At 54.9% G+C, this 23,155-nt stretch overlaps 1 protein-coding gene across 2 annotated transcripts in view; it reads left to right on the top strand.

Annotated features, from left to right (window-relative positions):
• MAD1L1 (mitotic arrest deficient 1 like 1) overlaps positions 1-23,155 on the top strand; it is a 238,344-nt gene that overhangs the window by 162,324 nt on the left and 52,865 nt on the right. For both annotated transcript variants that reach the window (XM_052656304.1, XM_052656297.1), the window contains exons 14-15: positions 2,270-2,358; positions 19,837-19,927. In XM_052656304.1, the coding sequence (XP_052512264.1) occupies positions 2,270-2,358; positions 19,837-19,927 (180 nt within the window). The remainder of the gene's footprint in view (positions 1-2,269; positions 2,359-19,836; positions 19,928-23,155) is intronic.

Below are 23,155 nucleotides of genomic sequence, written 5' to 3'. Positions count from 1 at the left end.
GGACGGGAAGCAGGTCAGACATTGGTTGGCAGGAGGGTGGCCGTCGGGCGGTTCCGGGAGCCGTGACAGTGAACTGGGCACTCTCTGTGTGCGGATCTGGAAATGCCTCTAAGTGTGCTACGTGAAAAAAATGTACAAGGTTAGAATACTTGCAGAATAACGTTTCTATAAACAATAAATACATTTTAAAGACGGGAAGAACGTCAGCCTTGTAACTGGTAAATGCGTGAGCCGAGCCTGGGGGCTGCAGGCTGGGAGAGGAGCCGGGCAAAGCTGGGGGGAGGCTTCTCCACTGCCCCCGTCTGAGTGTGATTCCTGAGGCTGCACAGTGCCAGCGGGTTCCAGGACGAGGCGTGCAGTCCTCTGGCAGGGCCTCCCCCCACCCCGGCCCCGTGCCCTGCTGCCAGATCAGCCCTCACCTGCATGGAACAGGGACCAACCCAGACCAACTGCCGGGCCCACGTTCCCCCAGGGGAGACCCTTCCAGGTCCAGGGAAGTTTGTGTCCGCTGATCTGTTTGATCGTGACCGTGAAGGTGGGCACCGTTGGGACGGGGGGCTCCTGGGTGACCACCACCGGCCGCCAGGTAGGAGGTGCGGATGGCATCAGAGAGGAGGGGCTGGACACTCGGGGACAGCAGCGCATGGACAGCTTGGTTCCCAGGAGGAGCTTTGTCCAAGGCTCCAGCTTCTGAGCAGAGGTCTGGGGACCTCTGGACACGGCGGATGCCGCTGCCCCTGAACATGGCTGGGTGCTGCTCTGCCTGTGACGCCATGTGGCGCAGGCGTCATTGGTGCCGGCTAGTGAATCCGGCCATCGCCCTGATGAAGGGGCCACACCGAGGGCACCTCCCACCTCTGGAGGGGCTGCAGCTAGTGTGGCGGGCGCTGGGCCGTGTCCAGTGCCAGGAGAGGCGGAGGAGTTGGGTGTGGGCCTGCATGGAACTCAGTTCCGCCAAGGCTGTTCTGGGAGCTGGTCCCCAGGGTGCTTGCGCTTGGTCTGCACTCCAGCGGGCAGGCTCAGGTTCCCCAGGCCCGCTGGCCCATTTAGGGGCAGGGTCTCCTCCAGGGACCTAATGGCGGATCGGGGCGTCACACGACTGGGTGTCTGGGGCCCAGGAATCCCTCAAGTCAGGTCACCCAAGGAGGCCCTCCCTCGGAGGACTGGCCTGGAGGGCTTGGTTCAAGAGGCAGCGCAGCAGGCGTCAGCCCGGCCACAGACCCCGCGTTGGGGACGCCGCCTCACTCCCAGCCGGGTCCTGCGGTTGGCATGGACCCCACAAGGAGCCTTCCCGGCATCCCATGTCCCCTCGGGGGCTCGATGGGGAACTAAACGGGGTTAAGGTCCTCCCTGGGCGTCAGGACAGCCAGACCAGCAGGAGTCCCTGGGTGGGGCAGCTGGCCAAGAAGGGAGATGGCCGGTGCTGGCCAGGAACAGCCAAGCTGGGTGACAGTGACCTGCACGCAGGGGACCGGGCTGGCTGGGGTCCGGGATGGCAGGCCTTGGAGGTGGGCTAGGGAACGGCCGGAGGCCAGTGTGGGGACAGTGCTCCTGTGCCTGTGGCCGGCCACCTGGCCTGGGGCGTCCTTCCGCCTGCTGTGTCCCATTGGGGCCCTCAGAGCCCAGGGCAGCTCTGGCCGAGCGCGCTGCCCACATCTGGGCCCGCCCCGCCCCACGGGACGACTCGCCCCGCCCCTGTCCCCCTCAGCTCCACGGCTGGGTCTCCGCCCTGCTCTGCAGCCTCATCTTACCCCCACCCCCAGCACGTGTTACGGCAGCTCACTTCCTCGTTGCCTTCTGCACAGTCTGTGCGACTTGACATCCTGCCGAGGACTCTGACGTCCAAAATAAATAATGGATCAGGACTATTGGGACCGATCAGAGCGCTACAGCGCTGAAATACGTTCTTTCCGGCTGCTGGGTCCCCTTGCCCCAGATTCTGGGGTTTACCCTCAACGTGACTGTGTCTCCCTCCAAGGCTGTTGTGGAGACAAGAACTAAAACACCGAAGCTGTGCTTGCGGGAGGCCTGGCAGCAGACGGGAGCTCAGAGAGGAGGGTCTTCTAACTTGCCCCCCACAGGAAGTGGCTGCGCCCCCGGACTCCTGGGGCCCGTGGTCCAGGCTGATTTCTCGCCTGTGTTTTCCGGGCCCCTGGTCCAGGCTGACCTCTCACCCCGTGTCTCCTGGCCTGTGGTCCAGGCTGACCTCTCGCCCCGTGTCTCCCGGGCCCCTGGTCCAGGCTGACCTCTCGCCTGTGTCTCCTCACAGCTGGAGATGGAGCTGAAGATACTGAAGTCGCAGGTGGGCCCGGCTGAGCAGAGCTTCCTGTTCTCCAGGGAGGAGGTGAGCTCGCTCAGGTGCGTCTTGCCCTGCCCTGCCCTGTGCCCCCACCCCCGTGCCCGGCCCCCCTGTCCCCCCACCTCTGTGCCCCCCCATGCTGTCTTCACAAGGTTCCCCTCTCCGCCCCCCACACCGGGTTGGCCGTTGCTCAGCGGCCTCCTCCTGCCCTGAGCCTGGCAGACAGCAGGGTGCCCCACATGGCGCTATCTGCAGGACCTGACTCTGCTTCACCTGTGGGCATGCGTGCGTGACGACAGGAGGTGCCTCCTGCCTCCCCTGCCTCAGAGGAGGGCACACAGCTGCAGAGGGACGTGGGCCCTCGGCCACCACCCGTGACCCGGGCAGAAACAGAACCCGCCCCCGCGGGCCTGGGCCTGGTGTGTGAACCACGGCGAGGGTGAAGCTGCCCCTGGACCCTGGTGCCCCCCGGCTGAGGGCTCGGTCTGGAGGGGAGCTGTTGTGGGAGCCCTGTGTTTGATCACGGAGGCTTCTGCAGCCCCACGCCCCTCCTGACCAGGGCGGCTCCGCTGGGAGGAAGCCCATCGCCGGTCAGCAGGCCTTCTCTGCCTGCCTGCAGACACCCCCAGGAGCACAGCTGCTGCAGCCGTGTTTGGGCCCCGGGCCTGCTGCCCCCCTGCTGCCCGCTGCAAGAACAGGGGGGCGTCCCAGCCGGGGCTGTGCCCAGCTGCCACTCCTGCACTGACCCTGCGGCGGGCGGGAGGGACGGCCTCCACCAGAGCAGAGCCTCGGGCCCAGGGTCCTGGCCTGACCCGCACTGCTGTCCAGAGGACCGAGGGCCGTCTGCTGTCCGGGGTGCTGAAACGTCACAGCCGCGCTGCCGTGTTTCTGGTGGCCTTTCAGCGTGGCGTCTCTCGCTCTCCAGCTCCTGGAAGGTCCCTCAGTGACTCATCGGTCATTTTTCCTCTTCCGTTTTCTCCGTTGTTTCTTTCTGAAGCTGTTGCTTAGATGTTGAACTTTCTGGATGCTTTCTGTTATAAAAACACTTTTGATGCTATTTTCTATCATTGGGCTTTACTTTCTATAAAATGTTCTCAAGTTATCAGCCCGTTCGTCCTTTATTTCTGCTGTTATACTCTTAATTTCCTGGGAAATATTTTTTTTTTTGTAGCATTGTTATTCTTTGAGTCTCCCTCATGTAAAATGTGTTCGCTAGCTCTTTGATGTCATGATGGGGCTTTCTGAAGTCTCCTTCAGCCCAGACCCCCTTCTCTTTATGCTGCTTTCTCCGTCAGCGTGGTGGCTTGGGGGAAGGCCTCCTGCTGACGCTGCGCCTGCGGTCCTGGCAGTCCTGGTGGTCTGCCTACAAGCAGGGGGCACCGACCCCCCCGGGCCTGCCTGGGCCTGACGGACTCTGCGGGAGGCTTCGCTAGGTCTACCGTGGCCATTTCACGGGGAGCCCTCGTGTCTTCAGGGAAGAGCCCCGTCTGGAGGTGGGCTGCCGGCTTCTAGGAGCTGCGGCAGGACCAGGCTTTGGCATTCGTGGACATGGCCCTTCAGTGCCCTGCCAGCTGGGGCAGCTTGGCCCTCCAATGGGTGTCCCTCTGCTCCAAGACCTGCTCTCTTCTCTCTCAAGAAAATATATCTCTGGTCTTCAGCGGGGGGTGAGGTCCTGCAGCTTGGTGCTTGGTGTGTCTGGGATGCAATAAAACCCACCCTACCTGGAGTCGGGATGAGACAAGACCGTCGGCAGACACCGGCGCCACGGCGGCTCAGGCGGGGAACTGCCTGATGAGGGTTTTACAGCAGCAGCATGAGAACGCTTCTGCAAACAGTTACACATCCTCTTTAAACAAGTGATACATTTCAACAAAGAAATAAACATCATCGTGTTTTTTTTTTTTTTAAGAATCAAGTGTAAATTATACCCCTGAAAAATACAATAACCAAAATACAAAACTCCCCAGGTACGCCCCACAGTAGACTGCCAGGCCAGTAGAAACCCCTCAGCAGAGCAGCAGGGAGACAGACTGCGCGCAGCCAGGAGCAGAGCCTCGGGGACCCGTGGTCGGGAGACAGAGCGGGGCCTCGCGTAGCTGGGGCCCCAGAGGGGAGAAGGGCGCTGAGGCGGAGAAGACGCCCTGAGAAGTGATGACTGCCTGTTTCCCAAATCTGGTGAAGGGCATGAAACTACAGGTTTAAGAAGCTCAGTGGACCCCTGACATCCTAAAACCCAAGAAACCCTCACCATGACATGTGCTGATCAACCTCCTGAAAATTAATCACAAAGGAAAAGTCTTGAAAGGAGCTGAAGAGAAACAGCAGCATCTATGGGGACGTGGATCAGAGCGGCAGCGAGTTTTTCATCTGAAACTGCAGAAACCAGAGGAAGCGCACAACACTTTTCAAGCTTCTGAGAGAAAAGAACTGTCAGCCAGTGGAAACATCCTTCAGGGATGAGAGAAAAATCAAGACGCCCTCCGCCGGAGCGAAGCTCAGAGAATTTGTCACCAGCAGACCTGCCCTTAATGAGCGTCGGAGGAAGCTCCCGGGCAGGAAGGACACAGTGAGAGAGGAAAGCCTGGAAATTCCACGGGGAAGGGACAGCGGCACGGGCGAAAACGGGGGGACGCGGCGGGCTGGCAGGCTGGCCTCGCGGTTCTGTGAGATCGTCCCCGAGGGTGGAAGCCTGGAGCATCCCACGATGCTGGTGCTCAGCACACGTGGTGGCAGCCTCGAGCCCGCCTGATCTGGGAGCAGGCAGGGGGTCTCAGCACCGGGAAGCCACATCACGTATGCTCATCTCCATGCTTCCAGCGACAGAAATGCGTACAACGCCGTGTATCCAAAACGCTGCAGAATGAGATTCTAGAAAGTGGCCAAGGAGCCCACAGGAAGGCAGAAGGGAGACAGGGAACGAACAGGGAACATAAGTGAAGCCACAGATGTAGTCATCGGGAAATAAGTTGCATTTAATGTGAACGATGTGAACACTAACTACGAGGCAGATTGGCAGCGTGGATGCAAACACACAACCCGGTTACGCGTCATCTGCAAGACTCACTTCAGCCATGACAACATGGGCAGGTAGAAAGTGAAAGAGCAAGAAATGACGCGCGGGGCATGCATGAGTGTTTTCAAAGCAGATGTGGCTTATGCCGGTGGAACAATGTCAGGTAAGATTCGGCGGACCGAAAGGGACCCTGTGAGAGGCTCCGTCTGCACAGAAGCGTAACTTCCAACTCACGAAGCTGAGTGATGAGCTGGGAGGAGGCGTGGGCAGATCCACCTGTGCGGTCAGGGCCTGGCATAGTGCCCCCAGGAGCAGCAAGACTGACCCAAAAAGCAACAGAGATGCGGAAGGGACTGAGCAGGGCCCGGGCGACGTCCGCAGGAGGCACAGTGGGCAGGCTGCACCCAGCTCGCGGAGCATGTCCCGGAGCGTCAGCTTCATCCCCCGTGTGTTCTGTGTCCAGGAGCTCGATCCGGAGTCAGTGCCAGGAGGACCCAGGGGAGTCTCCTGGCATCTGGAGATTAAACACACTGTTAAACAGCCCGTGTGCCAAAGAGGACGCCTCAAAGGGGAGAGAGAGACAGCCAAGCGATGGTGAAAACGGACCCGTGAGAGTCTGTGGCTCGGGCAGCGGGAGAGCAGGCAGGCGTCTGGTTTATAACCCAGTCTCCAGACCTTGGAAAAAGAAGGGCACAGGGAGCCCAAAGCGAGCAGAAAGGAGGGGCTCGTAAAGAGCGAATTTAGTGGAAGGAGAAAACCAGAAAATTACTGAAGCAAAAAGCCAGTCCTTTGAAAATCAATGAACCTCCAGCAAAGGTGACAAGCGTGAAAGAGACACGGAGCGTTGGTGCCTGGAAGGACGGGGGCGCCTCTGCAGGCCCTCCCGCCGCTAGAGCACGTGGGGGCGTTACGAGCAACTCATCCTCACAGAGCCGTCAGCTCGGGCACGATGGACTGCTTCCTCAAAAGCCAGGGACTCGCGCAGCTCGCCCGAGCTGAGCTGGATGGCCCGCGGCATCCTGTGTGTGTGTGAGCACTCACTCATATCTGACTCTCCGACCCCAAGGACTGTAGCCTTCCCGGCTCCTCTGTCCGTGGGATTTTCCAGAGGATACTGGAGTGGGTTCCCATTTCCTCCTCCAGGAGATCTTCCCGACCCAGGGATTGAACTCACGTCTCCTGTGTCGGCAGGCGGACTCTTTACCACTGAGCCACCTGGGAAGCCCCCCTGTGTCGTCCTGCAGATGTTGAAACCTTGAATTCACGATTACAGTGCTTCCCCCAAAGGATGTTGCCAGGTCTGTGGCTTGTCTCTAGAGAACTGTAAACATTGAGAGGATAAGTAGCATCAGCTTTATACAGTCTGTTTAGACGGTGGAGGAGGAGGTGGCCCGGCTTGTGGGGGGTCTCCAGAGGGACGTTGGTGAGCTCGTGGCGGTGGTGGCTGCGGGTGTGTGCACGCGTGGCAGCACCCGTGGGGCCTGTGCTCGTTGTCTTGACAGAGGCTCCGTGAAGAGGCCATGGGCCTCCTCCTAAGTTTGTGCAGGTTCCTGTAATTCTTTCCTGAGGAGTGGGGGATTGAGACTCCAAGCTGCTTTCAGAAGTGACTCCCTGTGACGCCGTTCCTGAGACCTTCTGGGCTGTTAGTGGTGGGAGCCTCTCGGCATTTCCATGGCTGGCCCAGGGCTTAGCTCTCTTGTGTCGCTTACCGCTATGCTTCCAACTTCTAAGGTGCTTTGGGCACTGTCGTCCCTGTTTTCTTTGTCTTTTCAGAAGCAGGCCTCACCAGAAGTCAGGAAGGTCTATGCTCTCTCTTTAAAGAAATTTTGAGAGAGCTTGCACTTACGTGTGAATGTAGAGGCCGCCATCTTCACCTGACGTCTCCGGCAATTTTTCTGTGCATAAACGTTTCATGCACAGTGAAACCCGCACCGTTTGAAGCCCGTCTCCCCGCTCTGTCCTGTGACACCTTCCTGTGTCTCTGCAGCCTTCCTGTAAACGCTAACACGTAGTTTGTCTCATGCTACAGTTGACTGCTCCCCTTTTGGAACTTGAATTATTTCCTGTTTTCAGCTGCTGAGAACAAGCTGTGATGAATATCTCTGCATGAACCATTGCCCATGTTTTTACATACACACACGCGTGTTTCCTGGGTCTCAGAAATCCAATGGTACTTACATGTAGGATTCTGCTGCTTGTGGTTTTGAAACCAGGACACCCCCCCCACTGCCCCCGTCAGCAGCTGTCGTAATCATTGCACCGAAACCGCTGCCGTGCGCCCGGTGCTTTCTGTGGGTCAGGCTCTGCACCCCAGGCTTTCCCTTCAGTACTAGCCCTGAGGGATTTTAACGCCCATTTCATCAAGGCGCACTCCGCATACAGCAGGGCGTGTCCCTGTCAGTGCCCAGCGTCTTGGGGCACCAGGTGGGGCTGTGGGCATCGCCCCCCAGAGGGCAGGTCTCGGACAGCGTGTTGCCTTTGGCGAAGCGCAAACACTGGTTGGACTTCCCTGGTTGCTTAGTGCTGAAAAGCCCTCCAGCCAACGCAGGAGACACGGGCTCGATCCCTGAGTCAGGAAGATCCCCTGGAGAAGGGAATGGCAACCCACTCCAGTATCTTGCCTGGAAAAATCCCACAGACAGGGGAGCCTGGCGGGCTACAGTCCATGGCGTCGTAGAGTCAGACGTGACCCAGCAGGCACGCACGCAGAGGGTACGGTGAAAGCTAGTCTGCCTTTCCTTATCACCACGTTCCTTCAGATCTGAAGAACGTCAGTGATCAAATACTCCTCTTCCACCCACCCACCCCCACCGGACAGCACAGTCACACTTGCAGATGCGTGCCCCTGCTCACAGTCACCACCCCGGTAAGCTACAGAACACGCACTAGGCGGCCTGCTGCCTTTCACTCCTGAAGTCATTCTGTACCTGCTGTTGCTCAGTCGCTTAGTCGTGTCCGACTCTGCAGCCCGTGAACTGCAGCACGCCAGGCTTCCCTGCCCTCCACTGTCCCCTGGAGTTTGTTCACACTCTTGTCCATCGAGTCGGTGATGCCATCCACCCATCTCATCCTCTGTCGCCCCCTTCTCCTCCTGCCCTCAGTCTCTCCCAGCATCAGGATCTTTTCCAGTGAGTCGGCTCATCTCATCAGGTGGCCGAAGTGTTGGAGCTTCAGCTTCAGCATCAGTCTTCCCAGCATCAGATTGTCTTTTTCTTGGTGTACAGTCCCAGGCATTTCAATTACTTGCCCCTTGACCGGAGCACAGGCTGATGAGGTCGCTTCAAAGCCCCCTCCTGCCATCAGCTTGTGATCGCCTCCGCACGCCCGCGGTCCTGCTGCAGCCTCTGAAGAGGCTGCCCTCTTTCCCACAGGTCCGTTCCTTTCTCAGTAACGTCCTGTAAATGCGGCCCTACACTTTCACTCTGTAGAGGCCAGCGGCTTTCACGGAGCATAAGCGACATTCCTCCACGGTGCTGTCACCACGAAGTCCCTCATTTTCTGGCTGCTGCAGCTTTCTACCAGGCCTGGGAATCAGGAAGTACAAGTGTTCCCCATTTGTTCTTTTCCGAGGTTGTTTCAGCTCCTCTGATGTCTTAACCATTGTAAGTCTTCCTGTCCATGAACATGGAATATCTCCTCATCTGTTTAGTTTTTCTTTAATTTCTTTCAGCAACCTTTTGCAGTTTTCAGTATACAAATCTTTTACCTCCCTGGGTCAATTAAAACCTAAGTAGTTTGTTCTCTTTGACGCTCTTGTAAATGGACTGATTTTGTTAAATTCCTTTTTTTCAGATTTTTCATTGCTGTTGTTTAGAAATATAGCTGATTTTTATCTATATTGAAACATATTAATCATTTCAGCCAAAGATTTGTTGATTTTGTTGATTTTTTCAAATAACCAGCTTTTGGTTTTGTTGATTTTCTTACTGTTTTTCTGTTTTCTGTGTCATTTATCTCTGTTCTAGTCTTTATTATTTTCTTCCTTCTAGCTTTTGAGTTCAATTTGCTCTTCCTTTTATAATTTCTTAAGATGTATGCTCATGTTATTGATTTGAGATCCCCCTCTTCCCTGGTGGCTCAGACAGTAAAGAAACTGCCTGCAATGTGGGAAACCTGGGTTCAATCCCAGGGTCGGGAAGATCCCCTGGAGAAGGGAACGGGTACCCGCTCGAGTATTCTGGCCTGGAGAATTCTGTGGACAGAGGAGCCTGGCCTACAGTCCATGGGGTTACGAAGAGTAGGACATGACTGAGTAACTTCCACTACTTCACTTTCTTTTAAAATGTAGGCTTTTCAGGCTATGAATTCCCCAAGAGCCGTGCGTCATTGGTCTCTTGTGTTTCGTTTTCACTTTATTTTCTCATTTCTTCTCTGATCTGTTGCTGAAGCCTGTTGTTTAGTTTTCACATACTTGTTTTCCAGTTTCTGTTTCTGTTATTGGGCTTTACTTTCATCTCATTGAGTTAATTCCATTAGATCAATAAATTTAGCTTACTGAGACTTGTTCTGTAGCCTGACACGTGGTCTCTTCTGGAGAACGCCCGTGTGCACTTGGCTAGAACGTGTCCTCTGCTGTTGGTCTAACTGAATCACAGGTTCCCAAGTGTTCCGCTTCCGGCGGTAGTTGCTCCTTTTTACAACTGGGTAGTATTCCACTGGCGGATAGACCAACAGAAACAAATGCGTCCATTCACTTCCTGAGGGATATCTGTGTTGTTTCCAGCTCGGGGCAGCTATGACTGGAACTGCTGCAAACGTGTGTGTGCAGGTTGTGTAGGGGCAACGATTTCTATTTCCCTCGGGTAGCTACCGGAGAGTGGAATTTCTAAGTGATGTGTTCAGTGTGTGTTTGGCTTTGGAAAATACTTTGATGGTTATTTAAACAGAACTGTGTGAGACTTTGGGTTCTTCTGTGTCAGCACTTGGTATTGTCAACATTCTTACTTTATTTAGCCCTTCTGCTGGGGGTGTGATACTGCATTCACTGGCTGTCTCACCGTGGCTTTTCACGTGTATTTCCCAAATGGCTAATGATGCTGAACAGATTGTCATTAGTTGCAACCTGTTTTACCATTTTTGGTGAGGGATCTGTTTAAATATTTAGTTGTTTTTTTTCTTGCTGCTGTTCTATTTTTTTTGACTTATTGTTGAATTTGGCAATTTCTTTATTTATAGTGGATATGTGTTTGTCAGATATGTGCTTTGCAAATATTTTCTTTTGGTCTGTAGCCTGTTTTTTTCATTATCTTCCCAATGTCTTTAACAAAAGTTTTAAATTTTGAAAAAGTCCAATTTATCAACTTTTAGATATTGAGTCTGAAAACTGCTTGCTTAGCCTTGCATATCAAAGATGTTCTGCTATGTTTATTTCTTAAAATTTTATGATTTCACACTTTATATTTAAGCTTCTGACCCATGTTCAGCTGTGTAAGACATGAAGTTTAGGTGAAGATTTATTTTTGCCTAAAGCTATTTGGATGTTAGTTCTAAAGGATATCTTTTAAACTAACACCCAAGAAAGATGTCCTTTTCATTATAGGGGACTGGAATGCAAAAGTAGGAAGTCAAGAAACACCTGGAGTAACAGGCAAATTGGGCCTTGGAATACAGAATGAAGCAGGGCAAAGACTAATAGAGTTTTGCCAAGAGAACGCACTGGTCATAGCCAACACTCTCTTCCAACAACACAAGAGAAGACTCTACACATGGACATCACCAGATGGTCAACACCGAAATCAGACTGATTATATTCTTTGCAGCCAAAGATGGAGAAGCTCTATACAGTCAACAAAAACAAGACCAGGAGCTGACTGTGGCTCAGATCATGAACTCCTTATTACCAGATTCAGACTTACATTGAAGAGAGTAGAGAAAACCACTAGGCCATTCAGGTATGACCTAAATCAAATCCCTTATGACTATACAGTGGAAGTGAGAAATAGATTTAAGGGCCTAGATCTGATAGATAGAGTGCCTGATGAACTATGGACTGAGGTTCGTGACATTGTACAGGAGACAGGGATCAAGACCATCTCCACGGAAAAGAAATGCAAAAAAGCAAAATGGCTTTCTGGGGAGGCCTTACAAATAGCTGTGAAAAGAAGAGAAGCGAAAAGCCAAGGAGAAAAGGAAAGATATAAGCATCTGAATGCAGAGTTCCAAAGAACAGCAAGGAGAGATAAGAAAGCCTACCTCAGCGATCAATGCAAAGAAATAGAGGGAAACAACAGAATGGGAAAGACTAGAGATCTCTTCAAGAAAATTAGAGATACCAAGGGAACATTTCATGCAAAGATGGGCTCGATAAAGGACAGAAATGGTATGGACCTAGCAGAAGCAGAAGATATTAAGAAGAGGTGGCAAGAATATACAGAAGAACTGTACAAAAAGGATCTTCATGACCCGGATAATCACGATGGTGTGATCTCTCACCTAGAGCCAGACATCCTGGAACGTGAAGTCAAGTGGGCCTTAGAAAGCATCACTACGAACAAAGCTAGTGGAGGTGATGGCATTCCAGTTGAGCTGTTTCAAATCCTGAACAATGATGCTGTGAAAGTGCTGCACTCAATATGCCAGCAAATTTGGAAAACTTAGCAGTGGCCACAGGACTGGAAAAGGTCAGTTTTCATTCCAATCCCAAAGAAAGGCAATGCCAAAGAATGCTCAAACTACTGCACAATTGCACTCATCTCACACGCTAGTAAAGTAATGCTCAAAATTCTCCAAGCCAGGTTTCAGCAATACGTGAACCGTGAACTTCCTGATGTTCAAGCTGGTTTTAGAAAAGGCAGAGGAACCAGAGATCAAATTGCCAACATCTGCTGGATCATGGAAAAAGCAAGAGAGTTCCAGAAAAACATTTCTTTCTGCTTTATTGACTATGCCAAAGCCTTTGACTGTGTGGATCAGAATAAACTGTGGAAAATTCTGAAAGAGATGGGAATACCAGACCACCTGACCTGCCTCTTGAGAAACCTGTATGCAGGTCAGGAAGCAACAGTTAGAACTGGACATGGAACAACAGACTGGTTCCAAATAGGAAAAGGAGTACGTCAAAGCTGTCTATTGTCACCCTGCTTATTTAACTTCTATGCAGAGGACATCATGAGGAACGCTGGGCTGGAAAAAGCACAAGCTGGAATCAAGATTGCTGGGAGAAATATCAGTCACCTCAGATATACAGATGACACCACCCTTATGGCAGAAAGTGAAGAGGAACTAAAAAGCCTCTTGATGAAAGTGAAAGAGGAGAGTGAAAACGTTGGCTTAAAGCTCAACATTCAGAAAACGAAGATCATGGCATCTGGTCCCATCACTTCATGGGAAATAGATGGGGAAACAGTGGAAACAGTGTCAGACTTTATTTTGGGGGGGCTCCAAAATCACTGCAGATGGTGATTGCAGCCATGAAATTAAAAGACGCTTAGTCCTTGGAAAGTTATGACCAACCTAGATAGCATATTCAAAAGCAGAGACATTACTTTGCCTACTAAGGTCCGTCTAGTTAAGGCTATGGTTTTTCCTGTGGTCGTGTATGGATGTGAGAGTTGGACCGTGAAGAAGGCTGAGCGCTGAAGAATTGATGCTTTTGAACTGTGGTGTTGGAGAAGACTCTTGAGAGTCCCTTGGACTGCAAGGAGATCCAACCAGTCCATTCTGAAGGAGATCAACCCTGGGATTTCTTTGGAAGGACTGATGCTAAAGCTGAAACTCCAGTACTTTGGCCACCTCATGCGAAGAGTTGACTCATTGGGGAAGACTCTGATGCTGGGAGGGATTGGGGGCAGGAGGAGAAGGGGACGACCGAGGATGAGATGGCTGGATGGCATCACGGACTCGATGGACGTGAGTGTGAGTGAACTCCGGGAGTTGGTGATAGACAGGGAGGCCTGGCGTGCAGCGATTCATGGGGTCGCCAAGAGTCGGACACGACTGAGCGACTGACCTGAACTTAGCTGAAAGATGTTTAATTGCTTCCAGACAGTCTATGGCAAAGGCTCTCCTTCATGGAATTGCTTTTATGCCTCTGTCACAAACCAGTTGGGCAGGTTTCTCTCTTTTGTGGACTCCGCTTGCTGTTTTGAGCTCGGTGCTCATCTCGTCACCGCTGTCCTGATTACTGGGAGCCTTGGGGAGAGGTAAGATCTGCCTGAGTGCCTCCTCTGACTCCGTTCTTCTTCCAGGTTGTCGCAGCTGCTTTCGTTCCTTTGACTTTCTGTATAAATTTTAAAGTCGGTTTGTCTAGATCTACCCCCCTCCCCACCCCCCAAAAAAAAATCCTTCTGGGTTCTAGTGGCTTTGTGTTAAATCTGTATGTCATTTGGGAGGAATTGACATTCTTGCTGTGTTGGGTCTCCCATTCCATGAACACAGTATTTGTTTATTTACATCTTGGATTCTTTTTCGTCAGCATTTGTCTCTTCATTATACCAACTCTGCACGTTTTATTAGACTTATGCCTCAGTGTGTCTTTTTATATCAGTCGTAAATTCTGTTTTACTTTGCCTTTCTGTCACGTGCTATGACTGTATAGAAGTGATTGATTCTTGAGCTGTTCATCTTATATCCTGTTACTTAGCAAATTCAGGTTTCAGTTCTATGAGGGGTTTTGGTGTTTATTTTTGGTTGATTCCTTGCGGTCTTAACTACGCAGATTCTCCTGTCTATAAATTATCTGAGCTTCCCTGGTGGCTCAGATGGTGAAGAATCTGCCTGCAATGCGGGAGACCCAGGTTCGAGCCCTGGGTAGAGAAGATCCCCTGGAGAAGGGAATGGCTGCTCACTCCGGTGTTCTTGCCTGGAGAACTCCATGGACAGAGGAGCCTGGTGGGCTACAGTTCGTGGGGTCACAGAAGAGTCAGACATGACTGAGCAACTTTGATAAATTGTCTGTATCAGTTTCATATCTTCTCTGAGCGGTGCGCCTTTGGCCAAGGCTTTCAGGCTGGTGTTGGAGTGTCTGCCTCGTTCCTGGTCTGGGGGGAGCTCCTAGTCTTTCACCGTCGAGAGCGGCGTCCGCTGTAGGTTTTTGTAGATGTGCCAGGTGTAGGCTTTCCCTTCCGTTCTTGACTGGTCTTCTGTTCTTGGTTTGTCATGAGTCGAGGTGGAACTTTGTCAACTCCTTTCTTTTCCCACTGATTCCTTTGTGTTTTTTCTTCTTTGAGCTGCCAGTATAGGAGATCATATCGATTTATTTTTCAATATTGAACCAGCCGACATCACAAGATAAGTCTCCCTGGCTGTCACCGTCCCTTCGTATTGCTGGACGCAACTTGCTCGTGTTTTGTTGATGGTGTTTCCGGTCGTGAGGGACACGGATGTGTGGGTTTTGTTTATTTTCTGTCCTCATCTGTTTCTTTTCGAGCGTAATGCTGGCCTCCCGTGCCAAGCTGGGAATTATTCCTTCTTTTTTTGGATGAGATTGTGTAGAATTAGCATTGTTTCTTCGTTAAATGTTTGCACCCTGTAAAACCACGTAGGCCTGGATATTTCCGTCGTGGAAGGGCTCTGAAGGCTGGGCTGTGGCTTTTGTGTGGGCGATGTGGCTGGACCGCGGGCAGTCGTCCGTGTGGACGCCCCCGGGGCTCCTCTGTGTCTGCAGGGCCCGAGGTGGGCCGCCGCGTTCCCGGCGCTGCTGCCTGGCCTCTTCCGCGGGAGCCTCACAGCTCATCCGGCCTTTCCGGAGGAGCAGCGGCAGCTTGCTTTCGTTCTTCTCATTGACCTCTGGCCTTATCAGTTCCTCCTTCTTGCTGTGGGTGCTTTTCCCTTTTTTTGTTTGGTTTCTTCAGGTGTGAATTAGATGCTGATTCGAGGTTTTCCTCGTTGTCTAATGTGAGTGTTTCGGGCTCCTGCTTCCGCTGCGCCCCATGCCAGCGGTCCGTCGCACCCTCGTTCTCGTCCAGATGCAGAGGCTTTCTGACCCCGTTTGTCGTCTTCCTTGGACAGGGTGTGGTCTTGACGGGCTGCTGCGGTTTCCATCGTGTCGATATTTCCCTCTCGTCTTTCTGGTTTTGTTGTTCAGCCACTAAGTCGTGTCCAGCTCTTCTGCAACCCCGTGGACTGTAGCCACCAGACTCTTCTGTCCATGGCGTTTCCCAGGCAAGAATACTGGAGTGGGTTGCCATTTCCTGCTCCAGGGGACCTCCCCAACCCAAGGATCTAACCCGTGTCTCCTTCACTGGCGGGCAGGTTCCTTACTCCCGAGGCACCGGGGAAGCCCTTCTGTTATGGATACCTGGTTTAAACTCCATTACAGTCTGTGAGGTAGTTTGTATCGTTTTCATTTTTTAATTTGCTAGTGTTTATTGATGCCCCAGGAATACGCTCTGTCTTGGAGAACGTCCTGTCTGTGCTCGAGAGGAACGCGTGTTGCGTGGTGTCGGGTCGAACATTGTGTGAAGCCCCAGCAGGCCACGGGCCCTTGCTCAGCGTCTGTCCGCAGGTTTGACTCCTTGGCAAGGAGCTCTGACATCTCCAAACATACTTGTGGGTTTGTCTGTTTCTCCTTCCAGTTCTCATTTTTGCTTCATGTGTATTGAAGCTCTGCTTTTAGGAGCATGCTCATTTAGGGTCATTGTGTCTTCTCAGTGAATAAACCGGTCTACATTTTTGAAGTGCCTCTTTCTGGGGCAGCCACTGTCTAGACATCTCCTCTGAAGCCTCTCTGGTCCAGCCACCCCAGCGTCCATTCTTCCTCCTTGCCCCTTTCTTCTGTTTGTTTATAGGAGGTTTATAGGAGGGTTGCATGGGTAGTACTGAGTGGGCCACACAGCTCATGTCTGTCCCTCGTTATCAGCACCTCTGTTTCTTGGTTTTGTCTTCCGCCACTTTGCAGGGCCTGCAGGTGGCCCGTTGCACAGCCCCAGCCCGCGTTTGTCTGGCGTATCCCTGATGAGCTGATGGGCCGGCTCTGGGGAAGATGTCCGAGTTTGGGGCGTCAGGTCAGGGGTGACACACTGTGAACGGTTCCTGCTTCACTTTCAGTATAAACAGGAGGAAGCAGGAAGCTCTTTGAATGCTGTGCTCATGGGTCCGGGACTGCACAGTCCCACCTTCCTAAGAACTCAGCCACGCCCCCGTGAGCTCATGACGTCATCTCCTGCCCCCCAGCACAGCCACCACCCAGTCTCTGCTGCTTTGTTGGTGGCGTGTAACTGGGGGCTGCCTTTTCGTCCATTTGATCGTCTCTCTCTACGTTTTTAAAACGTATTTAAAAAAATATTCGTCGCTATGTTTGGCCATGCCCGGTCCCAGATGTGGCCTGGGGCATCTTTAGCTGTGACACGAGGGGTCTAGTTCCTTGCCCACGGATCGATCGTGGGCCCCATGCATTGGGCCCACAGAGTCCTGCCGCTGGACCGCCGGGGCGCCCCTCTCTCTGCCTTTTACCTGGGGGTGTTTAGACCATTTACGTCAAATGTGATTACTGTGTGCTCGGGGTTGGTCTGGTCTTCCTCTCTTTTCTGCTTGTGCTGTCTCTTCTTCGTCCCCGCTGTCCTGTATCATCTCTGCCTGTTCCGCTTTCCTGTGTCTCTGCCTGTTCCCCACTTTCCTGTGTCATCTCTTCTTCATCCGCGCTTTCCTGTATCTCTGCCCGTCCCCGCTGTCCTGTATCATCTCTGCCCCGTCCCCTCTTTCCTGCATCTCTGACTTCCTCTGAACTACTTGCACGTTTTTTGTGACGCCGTCTCACTTCCTTCTTCGGCCTCTGTGAGTCGTCACTTTTCCCAGTGGTTGCCTAGGTCTTAGCGCTCACCCTCCGCAGCCCTCGTGACGAGGTCTGTCACGCAGCCCTCGTGCCCTGGCTGCCATCCATTTCATCTGCACTTACATCTTAAAACCCCAGTATGTTTTTACTGGGTTTGCTTGACCTCTTTTAAAATGGTAATTTAGCTATTTCTTAAAGATTCAAATAGCATGAAGCCATGTTTGCACCTGTGTGGGTGAGGTCCCCATCACTGCTCAGGCCCCGGCATGGGTTCTCTGCCCTCTGGACCCGCTCCCCTTCGGCCTGGAGGCTTTCCCGTCACGTTCCCCATAGGGCAGGCCTGCCCAGGATAAATCCTCTGCTTCTGTGTGTCTGACAACATCTTTATTTTGCTTTCACTTTTTGAAAGATATTTTCACTGGGAATAGAATCCTAGGTTGACATTTTTCATTTCTTCCAGCATTTGATAGATTTTTCTCCTCTTTCTCACTTGTGTTTCTCTGCTGAGAAATCTGCTGTGTTTCTCCGTGGGTGGCGTTTTCTTCCTGTGGCTGCTCGTAGGGTCTCCTTATCAGTACTGATCTTAAGAGCCCGCGTCATTCCACGCACTGCGCTCTTCTCTTACCTTCTCGTGCTCAGGTTTGTGCGGCTTCCTGAGTCTGTGTCTTTATACTTTGATCACATGTGGACCCTCCTGCAGTGCTTTTCTGCCCCCCGCCGCACGCAGGGACTCCAGTTGCCCATAAATCCTCCTTCATGAAGCTGCCCCGTCGCTCACGCTGCTCTCCCTGGTTTTGAAGATCGATTTTCCTCTCTCCCTGCCGCCATGATAGCTTTTATCACCCTGGCGTCAAGTGCACGAAACTCGTGTCCTGCAGAGTCTCATCCATCAGGAATCCCGTCCAGTGTTCTTCACCTCAGACACCGCGGCTCCCGCCCAGTGGAACGTGCCTTTCCTCCAGGAGCTTTCAGTGCCTTCTCGTGTCCGGGGACGCTGACTCCACGTTTGTGCGGCTCTTGGCTGTGCTCCTCGTTGTGGGTCATGTCTTCCTAATCCTTTCAACGCCTGGTAACCTTTGACTGGACAGCAGGCTGTGTGTGTCGGCTTGCTGGGTTCTGAGCGCTTCTGTGTCCTATAAATCTTGGTGCTTTCTTCAGAGGTGCGTTAGGCTTCTTGGAAAGAGTTTGGTCCCTTCCAGTCTTGCTTTTGTTGATTTGCAAGGCCATTCTGGAGCAGTTCTCTCTGAAGAAAATCACCCTCCCACTCCCAAGTCGACCTTCCTGAGTTACCCACGGAGCATGAGTCCTCCATTCCAGCTGGTGGGAGAGGCTCCGTCCCTCGCCCCGTTTCAGCGCTGGGTTCTGCTTCCTGGGTGCTTTTTTATTTTTCACTTACTTATTTTTGGCCATGCTGGGTCTCACCCCTGCACAGTGGCTCTCCTCTAGTTGTGACGAGCAGGGTTTCTCTGTCATCACGGGCCCGTCACAGCTGTGGCCTCTCCCGCTCGGGGCACGGGCTCTCTGGAGTGCAGGCTCAGTAGCTGCCACATGTGGGCCCCAGAGCCCAGGCTCAGGGGCTGTGGCCACACGGGCTTCGGTTCCCCCGCCTGTGGGACCCTCCTGGGTCAGGGATTGAACCCACGTCTCCTGCATTGGCAGGCGGTGTCTTCACCACTGAGCCAACAGGGAAGCCCCCAGGCACTTGTTTATTTTAAGCTCTATCAGTTCAGTTCAGTTCAGTTCAGTCGTGTCCGACTCTTGGCGACCCCATGAATCGCTGCACGCCAGGCCTCCCTGTCCATCACCAACTCCCGGAGTTCACTCAGACACGTCCATCGAGTCCGTGATGCCATCCAGCCATCTCATCCTCTGTCGCCCCCTTCTCCTCCTGCCCCCAATCCCTCCCAGCAGCAGAGTCTTTTCCAGTGAGTCAACTCTTCGCATGAGGTGGCCAAAGTACTGGAGCTTCAGCTTTAGCTTCATTCCTTCCAAAGAACACCCAGGACTGATCTCCTTTAGGATGGACTGGCTGGATCTCCTTGCAGTCCAAGGGACTCTCGAGAGTCTTCTCCAACACCACAGTTCAAAAGCATATCAGTATAGTTCCTATAAAAAACGAAGACAAAAATAGCCGCCCTCTTGCAACAAGCGGTGGCCTACTTGTACACCTGCCTCCGCGCCTGGGCTTGCTTGGCCTCTGGGCCTTCAGGGCGAGAGGGCCCACAGTTGCACCCTGTCCTGGTGGCCCCCAGCCCCAGCCGCATGCACACTGTGTGTCTTTTCTGTCTTTTCATCGAGTTTGGTCCTTTTCTTGAGTCTGAGTCCTCCCCAGGGTGCAGTTCCACGTGTGGGGGGGACCAGTGGGCAAAGGACACACGGACCCCAGCTGACCCCCGTTGGTCTCCCTGCTGCTGTGGAGTCGGGGTCAGTGGAGCCCCCGCCACCTGTCCCACCACCTGCCCCCCTGCCCCTCTGGAGTCGCGGTCAGCGGGGGCCCCCGCCACCTGCCCCCCCTGGAGTCACGGTCAGCGGAGCCCCCGCCACCTGCCCCCCCCCGCCCCTCTGGAGTCGCGGTCAGCGGAGCCCCAGTTAGTCTCCCTGCCGCTGTGGAGTCGAGGTCCGTGGGGCCCCCCCGATAGATGCCGTGCTGCACTCCCCCACCCCCTGCTGTGTGTTCTCACAGCTTTTCTTTGCTGTGGCTGCTCTGTGTCGTATTTTCACAGGTGCCTATTTAACCATCTCGTGACCCTTCCCTGTTCCCTGCCCAGAGGCTGTGCTGCAGTGCCCTCCCGTCACGGTCTGCTCTCCTTGCAGGTTGAAGGTTGAGGAGCTGGAAGCCGAGCGGAGTCGCCTAGAGGAGGAGAAGACGACGCTGGAGGCGCAGCTGGAGCGGCTCACCCTGCAGGTGAGTTCGTCTGAGGCTCGCCCGCCCTCCCGTGAGGCTCCTGCGCCACAGCCGTCCGCTTCCCAGTGGACGGGCCAGACGGAACCGGGGGCCTGTCCCCTCCAGAAGCCCTCGCTGGCTGAGAGCTCGGGTCCCGAGCCCGTGGCGGGCACCCCCTGCCTCGGGCCATGCTGTCGCCCCCCAAGCCCTCCAGCCCCATGTGCTTCGTTGATTCACAGCCTGTTTTCCGGACCGCTCGCTGTGGCGGGCATGCTGGGCGTGCTCCCGGGGAGGAAAGGCCCAGCAGAGGGTCCCGGTGGTTTGGGGCTTGTCTCCGAGCGGGCTCCTTTGGCCTACAGCTGTGAGGCTCCGAGGCTGGGGAGGAGAGGCCCAGCAGAGGGTCCCAGTGGTTCGGGGTTTGTCTCCGAGCGGGCCCCGTCGGCCTGCAGCTGTGAGGCTCCGTAGCTGTTTACACTGTTGCAGTGTTCCTTTGTTTTTCATTTTTATCCTCCTGTCTAAATTGTTCTCAGGCAGGAAACCTGCAGGTCTGTGATTACCCAGATTCTGGACAGGCCATTGATTTTTGTCTTGACACCTATTAGAGGCAAATCAAATCTTTTTTATTCCCGATTCCTGGAGACGGGAGAAGTGACATTCTTGATAGAGCGTGGCGCCGGGAGCCGTGGCTGGACGGTGTTCCGCTCTGAACCTGTCATCTTGCTCGGTTTTAATTGGGCCGCAGTCCTGACGAGAGGCGGCTGCTGGCAGGTGAATCCCCGGCCGCCCGTCAGGGGCCGCGTTGGGTGGAGCGTGCCTGAGGTCACACTGACAGCTCCCGGGCTTTGGGATGGGGCTCAGCCAGTCCTGCTGAAGCCGACAGTCACGAGGCGCCGCCGCAGCCCCGCTGTGGGCACTCGGGGGTCAGACTAGGTCAGAGAGGCAGTGGATGTGGGGGGTGGGGTCCCGGGTGGGGTCCCAGATGTTGAGCGTGTCCAGCCTCCTGGGCCCCATGTGGGTTGGGGCGTCCGCGTCTGCAGGCCTCAGCTGGAGCCCGCCCCTTAGCTGGGTGGTCTCAGGCATGTTGTGCTTTGCCATCTGAGCCCCCAGCATGTCCTTTATAAAATGGGGGACAACGAGCCCCCATGGGGGATAACAGGAGCGGTTAACAAGGGCTCAGGGGCCATGTGTGGGCACACCATTGTGAGGGCAGAGACCTGGGTCCCTGGGCCGTGGAGGCCGCAGGAGAGGCAGGCGCCCTGCAGGTGGCCTGGCTGGCCCCAGGCTTGGCCCGTGTGACTGAAGAGCTGCGGACTCGAGTCCAGGGCAGAGCGGGGGGCGGGGGCCGGGGGCGGCTCGGCACACGGCCCCCGGCGTGTGTCTGTCTGCCGTGCTGCCTGCCTGCTCCTGATGCAGCCCCCCTCCCCTTTCCCCTGGAAGAGTCTTCAAGGCGGGCCGCTTCAAGGAAGATTGATTAAAATCAGCTGCAGTTTGACTTAATTGGGAACATATGCTCGGAGAGGGAGTCGGCTAGTTAGAACTTCTTGTAATTAGTTCACAGCTGGTTGGTGAGGCATGCGCTCCAGTTACTGCTCAGAGCCGAGTGCACGCCTGCCTGTCTGCCCACTGGTGCCCGCTTGGTGCCCGGCGGGGCTGGGCAACGCTGCAGAGCAGGCTCCTGGCTACTTCCGTGCCGTGTGGCCCGTCCCAGGCTTCTGGGGTTGTCGGCTCTTCCCACCGCGTCAGGGGTGACCTGTGTGTGTCCCTAAAGTAGGCAGCCATCAGGGAGACGAGCCCTGCTTAGCGATGGCGGAACTGAGGCCCCCAGAGCCAGACACGCCTGGCCGTTGTGTGAAGGTGGGTTGTTCTGATACAGGCTGCTCTCGAGCAGGCCACCTGGAAGTCTGGGCCCAAAGCTCCCTGGGGTCCTCTGGGAACCAGACTCTGCGGGTGGCACTCCTGGTGCCCCAGGCCTGTGGCCCCCGCCCCGTGCCCACCTGGCCGTTCCCAGCAGTCCTGGTGGGGCGGGGCACCACCTGGCACCCCAGCTCCCTCCTGCCCTTGGGTGCCCCTCTCCTCAGCGGTGGGCCCTGGGCCTGCTGCTGGCTCTGCTCCTCTGCGGTGGTGGCCCTCGTCTCGGCCTGCTCGCCAGGACGTGGAGCTGACCCCACCTCCTGCCAGCTGTGGTGGAGAGCACGGTGACCTCCAGCCAGGAGCACTGCCTCGCCGAGTCACTGCTCTCCAGACCGCGTCCCCTCGACCGACGGTGCCCCGTGTGTCCACATCGTGGGCCACGTCCAGGGCTGTCTGGGCAGCGAGCCACCTGGCGCTCTAGGGAGCAACCCGAGGGCCGGACGCACGGCAGCTCTGGGCCTGGCGACCACTGGTCCCCAGCAGGGCCCCTTCCAGTGAGGAGCAAGCTTCGTGCAGGCGGACGGGAGGCCTCGGGCCTCTGGCTCCCCTGGGTCCCAGGAGCGGAGCCTGCGTGCTGACGCGGCCTTGCTGGTTCCCTGACGTTGCAGACGTGGTCAGACACACAGCACAGTTGCAAGAGTTTCGCCGTGAGTAGCCCGTGTCCCCCTGTGGGGACGGTCCCCCGCGGCCGCCGTGACGCACCTGTCCACCCCTTCCTTCCGTTAGTCCCGTCTCTTTGCTTGACGCATTTTAAAGCAAATTGCAAACATCTGTACCTCTAAATGCCTCAGCACTCTCGTAATTAGGCAGAATTCATTTTTGGGGTTTGAGCCCCCATCCCACCATCACTCAGAGGGGGCGGGAGGAGCCCCTCGAGCTGGAGCGTCGCCTCCCTGCCTGCTTCCGGTGGGGGAGGGGGGCTGTGCTCAGGAAGGGGCCCGACTGCAGCCCGGTGACATTTACACTGACTGTATCTTTTTTGGAAATGGAGTGGGTAGAAAATTGCCAGGTTCCCTGTGAGCGGAGAAACTGCCCGGCTCCCGCCCCGTTTAATCATAGCAGCCCTGGCCTGGCCTCCTCCTGCTCTGGGATACAGGGGCTGGGGCCGGGGCGGGGGGGTGCAGCCTTCACCACTCTTCACACCTTGCTGCCCCTGGCCCCCGCCCCCTCTCCAGGCAGCAGACCCGAGCCCTGCTGGCGCCTTGCCTGCAGGTTCTGCCTGCCCCCCACGCCCCAGGACCAGTCCCTCCCCCACCAGTTCTCACTGGTCCTCACTGGACAGGGAGCCCGGAACCTGCAGCAGGCCCAGGCTCTGCTTCTCGGAGCCTGTCTTGCACT

Source organism: Budorcas taxicolor, chromosome 2 (assembly GCF_023091745.1).
Source record: "Budorcas taxicolor isolate Tak-1 chromosome 2, Takin1.1, whole genome shotgun sequence".
Taxonomy (NCBI): Eukaryota; Metazoa; Chordata; class Mammalia; order Artiodactyla; family Bovidae; genus Budorcas; species Budorcas taxicolor.
Note: the sequence above shows the minus strand (reverse complement) of the source record. Positions and strands in the feature narration are given on the sequence as shown.